General features: G+C 60.0%; 2 protein-coding genes across 5 annotated transcripts; one reads left to right on the top strand and one right to left on the bottom strand.

The window, feature by feature from the left end:
• The first annotated feature begins 673 nt into the window (after positions 1–673).
• Positions 674–6,457, top strand: MUS81 (MUS81 structure-specific endonuclease subunit). 2 transcript variants are annotated; one of them, XR_011461989.1, is made up of 16 exons: positions 674–1,133; positions 1,229–1,358; positions 1,584–1,669; positions 2,433–2,531; positions 2,622–2,690; positions 2,845–2,930; positions 3,228–3,368; positions 3,548–3,643; positions 3,725–3,846; positions 3,940–4,037; positions 4,594–4,710; positions 4,802–4,897; positions 5,186–5,216; positions 5,296–5,399; positions 5,898–5,981; positions 6,074–6,457. XR_011461989.1 is itself a non-coding variant. In XM_005894036.3 (16 exons), exons 1-16 carry the CDS (start codon positions 999–1,001, stop codon positions 6,138–6,140), a joined length of 1,659 nt encoding a protein of 552 aa, XP_005894098.1. In that variant the 5' UTR covers positions 685–998; the 3' UTR covers positions 6,141–6,457. The 2 variants fall into 2 exon arrangements, 1 of the variants encoding a protein (XP_005894098.1); XM_005894036.3 differs by having other exon boundaries at positions 685–1,133; positions 5,088–5,216.
• A 1-nt stretch (position 6,458) lies between these two features.
• On the bottom strand, positions 6,459–13,733 carry EFEMP2 (EGF containing fibulin extracellular matrix protein 2). Of its 3 annotated transcripts, none has more exons than XM_070359898.1 (12): positions 13,601–13,733; positions 13,194–13,311; positions 12,916–12,964; positions 12,067–12,273; positions 11,365–11,487; positions 10,982–11,098; positions 10,719–10,838; positions 8,727–8,846; positions 8,513–8,639; positions 8,082–8,277; positions 7,055–7,219; positions 6,459–6,795 (listed from the first exon to the last, which is right to left on the bottom strand). In XM_070359898.1, the coding sequence occupies exons 2-11, from the start codon at positions 13,302–13,304 to the stop codon at positions 7,058–7,060; spliced, it is 1,332 nt and encodes a 443-aa protein (XP_070215999.1). In that variant the 5' UTR covers positions 13,305–13,311; positions 13,601–13,733; the 3' UTR covers positions 6,459–6,795; positions 7,055–7,057. The 3 variants fall into 3 exon arrangements, with proteins under 3 accessions (XP_070215999.1, XP_070216000.1, XP_070215998.1); XM_070359899.1 differs by having other exon boundaries at positions 6,459–6,774; XM_070359897.1 differs by having other exon boundaries at positions 6,459–7,219.
• Between the last annotated feature and the right edge of the window lie 351 nt (positions 13,734–14,084).

The following is a 14,084-nucleotide window of genomic DNA, read 5'->3' as shown; positions in this document are numbered from 1 at the left end:
ACAACATGCACATTTCAGCCCCTCTCACATCCCCCGATGGCTGGTGGTGGTTTAGTCGCTCAGTCGTGTCCCGACTCTTGAGACCCTATGGACTGTAGCCCACCAGGCTCCTCTGTCCATAGTATTCTCCAGGCAAGAATACTGGAGTGGATTGCCATTTCCTTCTCCAGGGGATCTTCCTGACTCCAGGGATCGAACCCAGGTCTCCGGCACTGCAAGCCGATTCTTTACCGACTGAGCCCCCGATACCTAGCACCTCCTATTTGTTCCCTTTCTACTTGTTCTCTGTCCCCTATTCCCTGTCCTCCAAGCTTTGAAGGCCTTCCCTGCGTGTCCCCGGCTTCACAGCCCTCCCCCATAGCCCAGGGTGGAGGAGCCTAAGCTCAAGATAGATAACCTTTTCCTCGAAGGGTTCTTCAGCTCCTCTTGAGTTACCTTTGTGTCCTCATTCCCTGTACCCATTCTTAAAGTTCCTCCTACAAAACTACCTGCACGCATTTTTTCCCCAACCTATAAAGCGAGTGCGGAGAAAAAACGAGCCAAGTTGTCTATACGGTTCTCCGCAATAGCGAGACTGAAATCACCTCGGTACGCGCCGCCCCAGCCAGACCTCCCAGCAACAGGGGGCGCTGTCCACATTGCCCCCCTCCTTCCCTGCACAAAGAGGACAACCCCTCGCTCTGAAATCTGTGGTGAGAGGAAGAGGCGGGTCAAGGCCTGGTAAAGGAGGAGGGGCGCGTCCAAAAGGCTGGTCCTGTCCGGGAACGGCAGGAGGGCGAAAGGTGGTAGTACAGCGATCGGTACCAACCGTTTAAGAGTAGCATAGGGGCGGGGACGGCGGCAGAAGGCTGTCCTCTGGTTAATGCCCCGCGTGGGACCCCGTGATTAGAGCGGTCCTGCCCTCCTCCGCCGGAACCAGGTGTTTGAATCCCGTCTCCAGAACTAGCAGCATCTCAGTCCTACCGGCGTGAGGCGCCAGAGGACCCGCCCTGCGGCTCATGGCAGCGCCCGTCCGGCTGGGCCGGAAACGCCCGCTGCCAGTTTGCCCCAACCCTCTCTTCGTACGCTGGCTAACCGAGTGGCGGGACGAGGCAGCCAGCAGAGGGCGCCGCACGCAATTTGTGTTTCAGAAGGTGGGTTCTGGCCGGGCCGGATGGGGAACAGGTGCAGGCCGGGACGAAGAGCCAGGCCCATCCTGACCCAATCCTGTACCCCCTACCCCCGCCAGGCGCTGCGCTCCCTCCGGCGGTATCCACTGCCCCTGCGCAGCGGCAAGGAAGCTAAGATCCTCCAGCACTTCGGAGACGGGCTTTGCCGTATGCTGGACCAGCGATTGCAGCAGCACAAAGCATCAGTAGGTGAGCCCTGGGAGGATTCGGTAATCCCCTGAGCCTCCCCCAGGTGCAGCTATTGTACCCACCCAGGATACCTTGGCTTCATCTGTCTACTCCAGTTCAAGTTGCTCTTTGACCTGGGGCTAGTGGCTCTTTCAGAGCCCGACCGCTCTCACCAACCACTTGAGCTGGCAGCATCCTGCCTGCTGGATTTCAGGGTCCGGGGTTGACGCTCTTTTCCTCCCACAGGTGACCATGCCCCGTGTTCACCATCCGGAACCAAGAGCCCAGCCCGGGAAAGGCCACCTGCTGAAGTCCAGGACCCTTCCATGCCAGTGAGGAAGGAGCAGGGGAGTAGAGGGGAAAGCAGGAACAGCAGGAGTAAGATTTTTCTGGCTTGGGGGACTTAGCTGTGCTGGGTCCTAATCCCACCTCGCTCTGGGCAACTTAGTTTTCTCATCTGTAGGTGTGGATAGTGACTTATAATACAGTCAGTTGAGACAGTTCCATGATCAAGCCATTCAGGGGGCTAAGACCAGTAAGTTGTAGAATTTGCTATTGAGTCTTCTTGCCTTACCTTCTCTGTCCTATGCTAGAACTGAGGCTGGGCCAGGTAGATTACACCCCCACCCCCACCCCATCCCTTGAGACTGTCCACCGTCTCATCGCAAGTTTTCAGGAGATCATCCTGTTACGTGGCCTGTGTGACAAAGTAGACAGTTATAAACTAGTTGCAAAAACTAGAGGACAGCTGAGTGACTTGTGTTGTGCTTAGTCTTTCAGTTATGTCCGACTCTTTGTGACCCTGTGGACTGCAGCCTGCCAGGCTTCTCTGTCCATGGGGATTCTCCGGGCAAGAATACTGGAGTGGGTTGCTGTGCCCTCCTCCAGGGGATCTTCCCAACCCAGGGATCGGAGCCAGGTCTCCCACATTGCGGGCGGATTCTTTACCATCTGGGCCGCCAGGGAAGCCCCGCTGAGTGACTTGCCCAGGGTTATTTAACCTGCTGAGATAGGACCTGAACCTCGGCTCTGCCAGTGAATCTGTCTAGAACAGCTGGTTGGTTTTGGGTTCAACCCCCACCCTGTACCTTTCAGGTCCCAACCCAGCTCAAAGCAGGAGGCCCTGGCAGCTACTGGCCAGCCCGGCACTCGGGAGCACGTGCAGTCCTGCTGCAGCTGTACAGGGAGCACCTGGTGAGTGCCTGCCAAGCTGGGAGTGGGGGACTGAGGCGGTGGGCCTGCTGCTCGGGCACTATGTTGGTTATGTTTCTGTCTTGGTTACAGAATCCTAGCGGCCAGGGCTTCCTCACCAAGGAGGAGCTGTTGCAGAGGTGTGCCCCAAAGGTTCCCAGGGTAAGCACAGCAGGGAGAAGGGAGCCAAGTGGCTTTGGATCTGACCTTGAGCACTCCAGAGCCTGCCCTTGGGAGAAAGCAGCGGCATAGGGCACGGGGAGTGGGCACATGGTAGACCTGGGAGCTCTCTAAGGGTCTCCTCCCCTATGAACAGGTGGCCCCTGGAAGTGCTCGCCCTTGGCCAGCCCTCCGTTCCCTCCTCCACAGGAACCTGGTCCTCAGGACACACCAGCCAGCTAGGTGGGGCGAACTCCCCGGGTGCGGGAGGCAGGGCGGGGGAGCAGGCATGCCGTGCTGAGGGTGGCTGTGCAGTCAGAGATGTGCTTGTTGTCAACTTGAGGAACGGCCCTGGGCAGGTCCAGGGGAAGCTGATCTGGGGGGTGAGAACTCCGCCAGAAGGAGGGAGGTTGGGGAGCCCCAGGGCTTGTTTATAAAAGGTCGCCAAGGCGGGTGAGGCCAATGTAGCTGGGGGGCCAGCAGGAGAGCCTGCCAGGCATGAGTGAAGAAGGGAGATCTGTGTTCTTCTCCACCCGCCAGGTACTCACTGACCCCGCAGGGTCTGGAGCTGGCCCAGAAGCTGGCTGACTCAGAGGGCCTGGGCTTGCTGAATGTGGGCAGCGGGCCGGAGGAGCCCCGTGGGGAGGAGCCTGAAGTGCCAGAAGTGGCTTCCGCTGAGCTGTGAGGAGGAGGGAATGAGGGGGAGGAGAGGGGAGCAGGAGGGGTCCCTGAAATGAGGCTGAGACCCCACTCTCCCTCCAGCAGCTCCATCTGAGCTGTGGTTGCCCCACCTTCCATGGGTTAGGGGAACAGCAGCCCTGGCCTGGCTCAGGCCAATGCCCACCTCTTCTCCCTGGTAGTGGTACCAGCGAAGGGAGCGTCCAACAGTCCCCGCTGGAGCTGGGGCCTGGAGAGTACAGGGTGTTGTTGTGTGTGGACGTCGGCGAGACCAAGGGGTGAGCGAGGTAGGCCTGGTGAGGGAGAGGGTCAGGGGATGATGGCCGATGCCAACTTGGGCCTCCCGCATGCAACTCCAGGGCGGGCCACAGGCCAGAGCTGCTCCGAGAGCTGCGGCGGCTGCACGTGGCACACACGGTGCGCAAGCTGCACGTCGGGGACTTCGTGTGGGTGGCCCAAGAGACCAGTCCCAGAGACCCAGGTAAGGGGTGTGGACAGGCAGGCAGAGGCCAGAGGCAGGGCGTGGTAGGTGATGGGCTGTGGGCTAATGGGACCCTTCTTGGCCTCTGGGCAGCACGACCTGCAGAGCTAGTCCTGGACCACATCGTGGAGCGAAAGCGGCTGGACGACCTGTGCAGCAGCATCATCGACGGCCGCTTCCGGGAGCAGAAGGTGCGTCACGGGGCTCACTGCCCCCGCCCGCTCGGGGGCACTTCCGGGTGGTCTCCAGGCAGAGCTCCTGCAACTTCAGCCACATCCCCTCTCGAGCTGGTCCAGGGTGGCCTGAACTCAAACTCCCTTGGGCCCCTCTGGGCACACAGTAGGTGTGCAGGGTCCCTGGGTGGAGCTGAGGGGCACGTTAAGAACCCCAGGGGGTCCAGCTCCTGCAGTCCAGAGTTGACGAGGCTCTCCTCTCCAGGATGGGGCTGCAGGGGCTGTGTCTCCGTGCTGGCTGCTGGGCTGACCCCACAGTGAGGCCACACGTAGGCCAAGGGAGGCTTGAGGGGGATGGGCATCACTCAGATGGTGGTGGGGCTTTCCACAGGAGAGCAGCAGCGTGAGGCAGGGTGTGGAGGCCCCCGTGAGGCAGGTAGAGAAGCTTGGGAGGATGAGGTGGTGGGTGAAATGGTGGGACCAGGGTCTCGTGATGCTTTTGAGGGTGACGTGATGGACACCTAGCGTATGAGCATCCAGGCCTGACCTGCCCGACCCCTGTCTGCCTGCCCAGTTCCGGCTGAAGCGCTGTGGCCTGGGCCGCCGAGTGTACCTGGTGGAGGAGCACGGTTCGGCGCGCAGCCTCAGCCTCCCCGAGAGCACACTGCTGCAGGCTGTCACCAACACCCAGGTGAGCCGGGAGGGCAGGCTGGGCCAGCAGGGGGCCTGCGGTCCGTGGCTCTGCTCAGGAGCTGCCTCCTCCCTTGGCTCCCCTTCCCCAGGTCATCGACGGCTTCTTTGTGAAGCGCACAGCGGACATTAAGGAGTCAGCTGCCTACCTGGCCCTGCTAACACGGGGCCTGCAGAGGCTCTACCAGGTGAGCAGACTCCACTGGGTGCCGTCTGTTCACCACCGGCCCCTCACCTGGGTGCTGTGCTCCCGAGAGGAAGGCTAGCAGACTGAGCTCCCTGGTCTCAGGCTGGCCCCCTGAGGCCTGGGGTGGGGCAAGGCCTGGCTGCTGGTGTCCCCTAGAGCTCTGGCATGGCCTCAGTCCCCTCTTCCCTCAGGGCCACACCCTCCGAAGCCGCCCCTGGGGCACCTCTGGGGACCCTGAATCAAAGGCCAGGCCCTCCCCAAACCCTCTCTGCTCACTCCTCACCTTCAGCGACTTCAACGCGGGAGCCATGAAGAACAAGGTACCGCCTCTGCCCAGCCCCTCCTCCTCCCAGGCTCCGGCCCTCTGCCACTCCTGATGCAGCACTGCCCCCACTGCAGGCCCAGTCTGTGCGGGACGTGTTTGCCAGGCAGCTCATGCAGGTGCGCGGGGTGAGCGGGGAGAAGGCGGCAGCCCTGGTGGCTCGGTACAGCAGCCCTGCCAGGTAGGTGCTCACAGAACCCCTGTCCTCTGCTGTCCCCCGCATCCCCCCTCTCAGCATGGGCATCAGCTCAGCCGGTGCCTTGTGGTGGTCGGGTGCTATGAGGGCTGGACTGACCCGCTGACACCTGAAGAGTTCACGGAGGTCAGGTGGTGAGGGAGACAGAGCCACTCAAGACCAGACAGGATCTCGGGCACTGGGCTGGGGGGCAGACCTGGCATGTAGCAGAGAAGGCTTCCTGGAGGAGTGGGTGGACCATGAAGACTGGGCCAATAACAGCCATTCTGGGGAAACATTTGCAGGAGCATGAAAGGAGGGTGAGCAAGATGGAGCAGGGCCTTGAATGCCGGGTTCAGAAGGGCGGCGGTGGTCCTGACCCCTCCCACCCAGGCTGACCCCTTCTAGCCTGTCTCCTGTGATTCTGGCCTGAGCCACTCAGGGTGGGCCAGCAGTCAGCCGTTGTCAAGACTTAGAAAATCAAACTCCCCATCCCGCCCTCAGCTTACTGGCTGCCTATGATGCCTGTGCCACCCCGAAGGAACAGGAAATGCTGCTGAGCACCATCAAGTGTGGGCCGCTGCAGAGGTGAGGGCAGGAGGCAGAGCCTGCAGGGGGTAGGTGGGCTGCGGGCACCCTCGCCCAGGGCCTGACTCTTACCTGCCTCTCTCTTTGCACAGGAATCTGGGGCCCGTTCTGAGCAGGACCTTGTCACAGCTCTACTGCAGCTGTGGCCCCCTGACCTGAGCTATGTATGCCACAAGACAGACCCCCATCTTCCCAGACTACCCGGTCTTTTAACCAGAATCTTTGGGCTACAGTAAAAATCTTAAGTGTTTGAATTTTTACATGTTAGAAGGAGATACCAGGCCCCAGGGGTCTTGAAAGATATCCAGGAACTGGGGAGACTGTCATGTCCAGTTTTTAAAACTGAGCTCCTTGGGACCCTTGGGGTTCCCTTTCAGAGCACGGCTAGGGAGATGGAGTCAGTGAGGTGTTGCAATGTTGAATCTAGTTCATGTCATCAGAGTTCTCTGATCAAATAAAATTTCCTTTGATGAGAAGTTCTGTAGCTTGGAAAAGAAAAGTTTATAAAGCGCTAACAATCCAGTGGCCTCATTTTATGGATTGGAACACTGAGACTCAGAGAGCTGCTAGGATTTCTCCAAACTGATAGTTTGAGGCCAAGCTGGGATTGAAACCCAGGGCCTCCTGGCACTGTCTAGAGCAGGATTCTTCAGGCCCGCTGCAGACCAGCCAAGTCCAAGTTTCTGGGCTGGGGCCTGGAGTCTGCAACCTCGTTACCTCCTCGCTTCTTGGGTGATTCTGGTGCCCATGGTATGTAGGCCAGTCCCAGCCTTGGGGTTGCAGCTCCCAGCTCCTGTCAATGGGGCCCTTCAGCCTGGGCAGAAACACGCCCCGCCTTTAGGTGGACGTGGCCCGCCTCCCATGAGTCTGGCCTTTCCCCACTCTGGGGTTCACTGCAGCGTGGCCCCCCCCCCACCTCAGCCACCAGAACTCCTTCTTTCTCCCTTTATTGCCTTTCTCTCTCTACTACCCTTCACAAGAGCATCTTCCCTTTTAGCAGAACACAGTTATCCCTGAGCCCCAGGCTCCTCATCTACAGAGAACCTCCCATTCCCTGAGGGCCCCCCACCCACCCCTCAGAAGGTGTAGGCCCCCACGAAGACGGTGAGTCTCAGTACAGAGCTGGCCCGGTAGCTCATGAGGGAGTTCATGGTGACCATCTCCAGGTCCAGCACGTACTCCCGGGGGCCCGTCACAGGCCGCGCGAGGACCAGCATGGCGCTGACATTGTTGATTTGCTGCAGGGTACAGTGGGTGGGGGGGACACGTGGATTGCATCAACGTACGCACCAGAATCCTACCCCCGCATCACCTCGCTGCCCCACTTCTGGCACCCACAACCAGTTGGCTGCACAGTGCCCCGGCTGCCTGCAGCCCCAGGCCCTCATCCAGCTCTCTGACCCCCTTGACATCTGCACCCTGCCCCCAAGAAATACCCTCCTGGTGCTCTGCCCACCCTTTGCAGCTAGTTGTTCTTTTGTCAACCACGGTCAGCTGATGATTCAAGGCCCGGGATGAGATTCTTGGGAACAGTGGGGTCTTTGGTGATCTGGGGCAGGTAGACTCACCTTCAGAGTACTCAATTCCAGAACTTGAAAGCCAGCACTGGTACCAGACAAAGCCTTATGGCCCTCACTGTGAGTCACATCTGAACCTCTCCCTCCTCAGCTCCACCAGCCCAGAGCTGGAGTCTTAGGCCCCAGGCCTTGTACTAGCCCCTGCTGCCTCTCTCCCTCCGAGACCCAGCTGCACTTGACTGCCTTCCCACACTCTGCTGCATCTGTTACCTCCAGCCTCTCAAGCCAGTCCCTTATCCTAAGGGTGAAGCAATCCAAGCCGGATACGCAGACCAGTGCAGGGACTCAAACCCCAGTGTCTGAGTGCCTTGCTAGGGTTGCATTTAACTATCTGTAGTTTGTATTAATTTATAACACTCCTACCTTTCTACAGAAACTGACCCCTGGGGTTAGGGGGGACTTTCAGAGGAGAGGCAGGGTATGGTGGCATAGTTGAATCTTCCACTTAAAGTTTCCTGGAACTCAAGTTGGAGATTATACAAGTCCCACCCCACTTGAGGGGTGGGGTTAGCGAGAGCCTTACCCTAATGTAGAAGTCTCCCTGCGAGTTTCCAGCACGGATCTGAAAGGCATTGTAGGCACCAGGGTAGACGGAGGTTGCTTGGATTTGGAACACGTCCGCCGGTACGCTCCGCTCCGAGGTGATGCTCATATAGCGGTGCACGATGGATGAGGGCTGCTCCCGGCACAGGGGGTTGGAGGCCGGACAGAGACAGCGACTGGAGACCCCAAGATGGGGACATGAATGAGGTTCTAGCCCATGCCCCAAATTTGGCCCACCCCCCAAAATCAAGGATCTTCCCACTCCTGCTAGAACAGCATGTGTGGTTTAGTCACGAAGGACTACAACTCCCATCAGCTTTCAGGACTTGCCAGTCCAAATAGGTGCCAGGCAGCCGCAGAGCTCTCTGGGAGTTGTAGTTTCTCCTGTGGCCTGGCGTGGCATTGACTCACTTGTCGGACACCTGGACGTAAGGCTCCACACAGCGGTTGGTGTCCACACAGCGGTAGCCCCCGTGGAAGTTGACACAAGTCTGGGCCTCAGAGCACTGGTGCGCACCCGACTCACACTCGTCAATGTCTGTGCCGGGGGACAGGGGCTGGAACCCAGATACCAGGCCACCAGCTCCTCACACCCCCCTGCCCACTCTACCCGGGCAACCTGTACCTTGGCACAGGCGCGTGGCCAGCAGCTGATAGCCCTGTGGACAGTGGCAGGAGAAGCGGCCCGGCTCGTTGACACAGCGGTACTGGCAGAGGTAACTGGAGTAGCTGCACTCATCGATATCTGAGGGAGGGTGGGGCTGAGGACAGGGCCGGGGTGGCCTCCTAGCTCCGCCCCACACGGGCTCACCCAGAGAGCCTGGCCCCACATTAGGCTCAGTACAAGAAGAGGCAGAAGAGATCAACTCTGCAGCTCAGCAGGGGACAGAGGGTTCAAGAAAGGAGTGCCCAGGGGACTTCCCTGGTGGTCTGGTCATTAAGAATCAGCCTGCCAATGCAGGGGACACAAGTTCGATCCCTGGTCCAGGAACTAAGACCCCACATGCCCTGGGGCAACTGAGCCCATGTGCCACACGTGTGCCCTTGCGCCCTGGAACCTGTGCTCTGCAACAAGAGAAGCCATCACAACAAGAAGCCCATGCACCAGAACTGGAGAAAGCCCTGGCACAGCAACGAAGACCCAGCGCAACCAAAATAAATCAATTTTAATTTATTTTTAAAAATGCGTTTTTCAGTGCATGGGACGTGGGTTCGATTCCTGATCAGGGAACTAAGAACCACGGAGCAAGTAAGCCAGCAGGGCTCAACTACTGAGCCCATGCACCACAGACCCAGTGCTGCCAAAAGTAAAAAAAAAAGACTGCCCCACTCACAGACCTGTCTCTGCGCTAAGACTAAGATGATACTAAATGAGAGGACTGGGAATCTAGAGGTTTGGCTTTAAATCCTACTGATCGAGGAACCTCGGTTTCCTTTCAGTAAGTAAGTGGATTAGGCCGGATGAGCCCTTGACGCACCCCAGACTGCTCTGGGTTTCAACACTTTGCCCGATTCCTGCAAACCTACGATCCACCCAAGCACAGTCACCTCCTGCCAACTGTGAGCAGTGCAGGCAGGAGCCAGGTTTTCTCCTCTGTGCCCTTTATGCTTCCCGGCACTGAGCCAGGCACCAGTGGGGCTTTAACTTGGCAGCAAAGCACAAAGCTTAACAGAAACGGGGTACGTGGCTAGTTGACCGAGAGAGAGCCCTGGCCGCACCTCAGCCCAGCTACGTGACCCTGGGCAAGTCACTCAACCTCTCTTCGTTGAAATATTTTATCTTATTCTTTGTAATTATCCCCCCCAAAAATTTGAGGGAAGTATTAATGTCAATTTGCAGAGAAGGAAAAACTCATATTTATTTCATAGGATGTGAGATAAATACTTTGGCCACCTGATGTGAAGAACCGACTCATTGGAAAAGACCCTGATGCTGGGAAAGATTGAAGGCAGGAGAGAAGGGGGTGACAGAGGATGAGATGGTTGGATGGCATCACCGGCTCAATGGACATGAGTTTGAGCAAGCTCCAGGAGACAGTGAAGGGTAGGGAAGCCTGGCATGGGATTGCAAAAAGTCAGATACAACTTAATGACTGAACAAGAAGAACAATCTCACAGGATTGTTGGCAGACTGCACAGGGCAGGTTCTCAATAAATGCTAATTCACTTTGTAAAACTTTGTTGCTGCTTAGGACAGTATAAGGTCTTGACTGTTGTCATTTTCTCATTTAATTCTCAAGACAACCCATTCTACAGAAGAAGAAATGGACTCAGAGAAAAGAGTGACTTGCCCTGGTCCAGGATTTGCACACATATCAGCCTGACTCCCAGGGAGGGGGTGCACGTCCATCTTTGCTCAGTCTCTCTACTGAGCTTCAGTGGGGACCTAACTGCTCCCCTCCTTGACTTCCCCAGCAGGCTGCAAGTTCTGGTGGGCAGCTCTGCAGCTGCCTTGCCACCTGCTGGGGTAGAGTACCCAGGAGGCACAGGGGTGCTGGGTGGATGGGACATTAGAGGCATGAAATGGAGGGCTGTGTGGCAAGAGGCTGGCATGACACAGGGCCTGGGGAACCAGCAGAGACCAGTGGGGAACAAGTGTCGGGGGTGGAGTGCTCACCACTGCAGGAGAAGCCATCCCGGTGCAGCTCATAGCCCTGGTGGCAGCGACATAGGAAGGTCCCATAGGAGTTGAAGCAGCGCTGCTCACAGGGAGCCCCCATGTCACATTCGTTCACATCTGGGGTGCCAGGAAAATAGGGGAGAGGTGAAAACCAAGGAGCAGCCCAGAGCCCCCACTGCACCTGGGCTGATCAGGAAGGGAGTTCCCCCACCTCACACCCCTCTGCCCAGGACCCCGAGCCTGGCCCAGCTCAGCCTCACCCACACAGGAGCGGTTGTTGGGCCCCAGCTGGAAGCCCGGCTCACACTGGCAGCGAAAGGAGCCAGGCAGGTTCACGCAGCGGTGTTGGCAATAGCGGTACCGACACTCGTCTATATCTGGGATGCAGGCAGGGGAAGGACAGTGGAGGGCAGAAGTCAGGTGCCACCCAAGCCAGCTGGGACCCTGCCTCATCACCCACCGTCTTGCCTGAGTCTGGGGGGCTGGGCCGGGCCAGATCAGGCAGGACTCACACACTGCACGCATACTGCTCTGTGTCTGGTGGCTCAGGCAGAGGAGGCAGGGGGCGGGGGGGAAACCTGGGGGTGGGTTGGAATGGGGGTCAGGTGCTGGGGTGAGAGCCAGGCCACAGGCCCAGACTCACCCACACACTCGGGCCCAATCTTGCGATAGCCGTCAGGACAGGTACACTGGTAGGAGCCAGGCAGGTTATGGCACTCCTGGCTGGGGCGGCAGTCGTGCAGGGCCTGGGCACACTCGTCCACATCTGCAAGACACACCGCTCAGCCCCCTCCTGGGAGCCCATGCACCACCCAACATGACAAGACTCCGCCACGTGGGAGGGCACAGGTCGGGTACCACTCACATGAGTGTGTGGGTGACTGACACCCCCAAAACAGGAACATGTGGGCCCACCGCCCAATGGCACAAATAAGAGTTTACTAGCCTGGAGCTAAAGAGAAAGGCACCCCTAAGCTGGGAGACCCCAAGTCAGGGATACATAGGACAAAGCCCTGCCCATACTCCCAGGGGCACTGATTCCAGGGCCTTTCTCCAAGGTCCGTGCCTCCCAGGGGTGGGGTCCAGACCCAGAAGGGCCAGAGCAGAGGCCGAGGGGCAGAGCTCTCGCACGGCACCTGCAGCAGTCGAGGTGGGGGTCCCACAGGAGGGGCTGGGAAGGACAGGCACAGGAACTGGGACCACCTGTGGCAGGTAAGGACCTGGGCAAGGGTCTGGATGTTATCCCAGTGCCCTGAGGAGGCTTTTGAGCAAGGGAGGAACATGAGGTATGCGTTTTTAAAAGGCAATTCTAGACACCTGTTAGAAAGATTGGCGGCCTACTCACCCACGCAGCGCTCTTGCTCATCGGGCTCATAGCCCGGGAGGCAGGGGTGGGGGTGTTCAGCAGGGGGCACAGGCGGTGGGGGTCCCTCTCCATGCAGGTCATTGATGACAGCAGCCGAGCGGGGCAGGCACAGGTAGCCCCCATAATGGTTGATACATTTCATTTCCCCCTTGCAGGCCTCAGGAATGGTCAGGCACTCATTTACATCTGCAGAGAGGGGCGTGCTGGGCACAGCCAGTCTCCAAGGGTGGACCGTGTAGGGCAGGGGAGGCAGGAGCCCAGCTCAGCCTGCTCTAAGCTGTGTGATCCGGCAGGGCCTTCCCTTTCTACTCCACAAGCTAAGGCTGCCTGCCCCGGACCCCTTGTTGGGGCCTGCCAGGGATGATGGTGGGGCAGCTGTTCCCCCGGTCACCCCCATTCTCTTGCCCACAAGAGGGTCTCTATCCCTCCCCGAAGCCTCGGCCCCGACTCAGCCTGAGTAATGTGCAGGCCTCCTGACGGCACCCCCGCCCCGCACTGCTCGCCCAGGGCCGTGATGGTGCAGAGCGAGATAGCAGAGTGATCAGATGAGGTGTCCAGGAACCAGTCCTGTAGTCAGCGCCCTGTTGGTGTCTGGACTCTAGAGGGTGGGTGGGGGGGAGGGTGCTCCGGGTTTCTCTGAGGGGGAGGGGCCTGGATGGCTTCTCCACCCCGAGCCAAGTTGGCCCATTGAGAACCAGAGCAGGTGACGTTCGGCCAGGCAGAGCAGGGCAGGGGACAGCCACAGGGCTCCTGCAGCCGCTCTAGGAGCTGGGCTTTGTGATCCCCTTTCCGGTTCTCCGGGGCAGGTCGGCCCCCAAGCATACTCACCCCTGCAGTGCTGGCTGTCAGGGTCCCACTCATAGCCATCTGTGCATTCCTACAAGGTGAACCAGAGGTGGCCAGTGGTCACCCCTGGTCCCCTCTAACTGACCAGGCCGAGACCAAGGCCCAAGCCGGGCCACCCTCCCGGCCTGCTCCAGACAATGGCCCCAGCTGCTCCACCAACCAAGGGAGGGCACAATCTTCCCCAGCAGCAGCCACCCCAGGATCCTGGCCTCGGTGTCCCTGCCCAGCCCAGCCCAGGCCAGCGGCCCCACTGTCCCCACCGTGTAGCTGTCGGGCTCCTCGGAATCCTGGGGAGACGCTGCCCCCAAGACCAACAGCAGCAGCGCCCAGAGCAGTAGAGACCCGGGGAGGCAGGAGGCGAAGGGGAGCATCCTGGGGCTGGGAGGTGGTGGGCAGGGGTCAGGGAGCCTCTGCCACAGCAACTCCCGAACCCTGTGCCCCTGCCGCCTCCCGCCCGGGACCGCGCTTAGGGCCCCGGAGCCTCCCTGGGCCGAGGACCCACTCCTCGCGCGGGCCGGGGTTCAGGGCCCACTCGCCTGGGGCCGCCCCGCCCCCGCCCGGTCCCCCTGTGGCTCCAGCCGGGGAGCGCGGGCCTCTCGGCTCCTTGCTGACGCCGACTCGGCCTAGACTTCTGGCTCGCGCCCTCCCCCCATGGACGGCCACTCACTTGGGCCCGCGACGGCCCCGCGGCCCGCGGCTCCGGCGGCTCGGCTGGCTTCGGCAGTGCCTGCGGCAGACGGACAGGCGGACGGCGCAGCTCCCTGGACGCGCGGCCCCAGGAAGCGCCCCCGCCCGCCCGCCCGCCGCGGCGCGGCCCACCCCGGCGCCTCCGCCCGCCCCTGAGCGGATTCCTGAGCCCGCGCCAGGGGGAGGGACCCCGACCCCCCGCTTCTCCGCCCCCGGCCGGCCGCAGGCCCCCACCCGGTCCCCCGCGGCGCCGCCCGGAGCCTCCTCCCGGCGCCTGGCCAGGGTCCCCCAGCGCTCGATCCTGGGGGCATTGGTCCTGATGCCAGGGCCCCGGCTCACTTAGGAGTCTGCAGGCTTTCACTGTGCGCACCCCCAAAATGTCATCCTGCGCACCTAGACCCTACCTAATCTGTGCCCCAGGAATTCTTGGGGACCCACACCTCAGTGCCGGGGGCCCCAGACAC

Source organism: Bos mutus, chromosome 22 (assembly GCF_027580195.1).
Source record: "Bos mutus isolate GX-2022 chromosome 22, NWIPB_WYAK_1.1, whole genome shotgun sequence".
In the NCBI taxonomy this organism is placed as follows: Eukaryota; Metazoa; Chordata; class Mammalia; order Artiodactyla; family Bovidae; genus Bos; species Bos mutus.
The sequence above is the reverse complement of the archived record's forward strand: the minus strand, read 5'-3'. Positions and strand labels throughout refer to the sequence as shown.

What these genes read in the sequence shown, in the direction of transcription:
- MUS81 (XM_005894036.3), top strand. Translation starts at nt 999, where the DNA reads ATGGCAGCGCCCGTCCGGCTGGGCCGGAAACGCCCGCTGCCAGTTTGC. An exon ending in GAAGTGGCTTCCGCTGAGCT is followed by an intron (nt 3,369 to 3,547) that starts GTGAGGAGGAGG and finishes TCTCCCTGGTAG; the next exon opens with TGGTACCAGCGAAGGGAGCG. An exon ending in GCCTGCAGAGGCTCTACCAG is followed by an intron (nt 4,898 to 5,087) that starts GTGAGCAGACTC and finishes CTCTTCCCTCAG; the next exon opens with GGCCACACCCTCCGAAGCCG.
- EFEMP2 (XM_070359897.1), bottom strand. Translation starts at nt 13,304, where the DNA reads ATGCTCCCCTTCGCCTCCTGCCTCCCCGGGTCTCTACTGCTCTGGGCG. An exon ending in GATTGGGCCCGAGTGTGTGG is followed by an intron (nt 11,099 to 11,364) that starts GTGAGTCTGGGC and finishes CCTGCATCCCAG; the next exon opens with ATATAGACGAGTGTCGGTAC. An exon ending in CAACAACCGCTCCTGTGTGG is followed by an intron (nt 10,839 to 10,981) that starts GTGAGGCTGAGC and finishes CTGGCACCCCAG; the next exon opens with ATGTGAACGAATGTGACATG.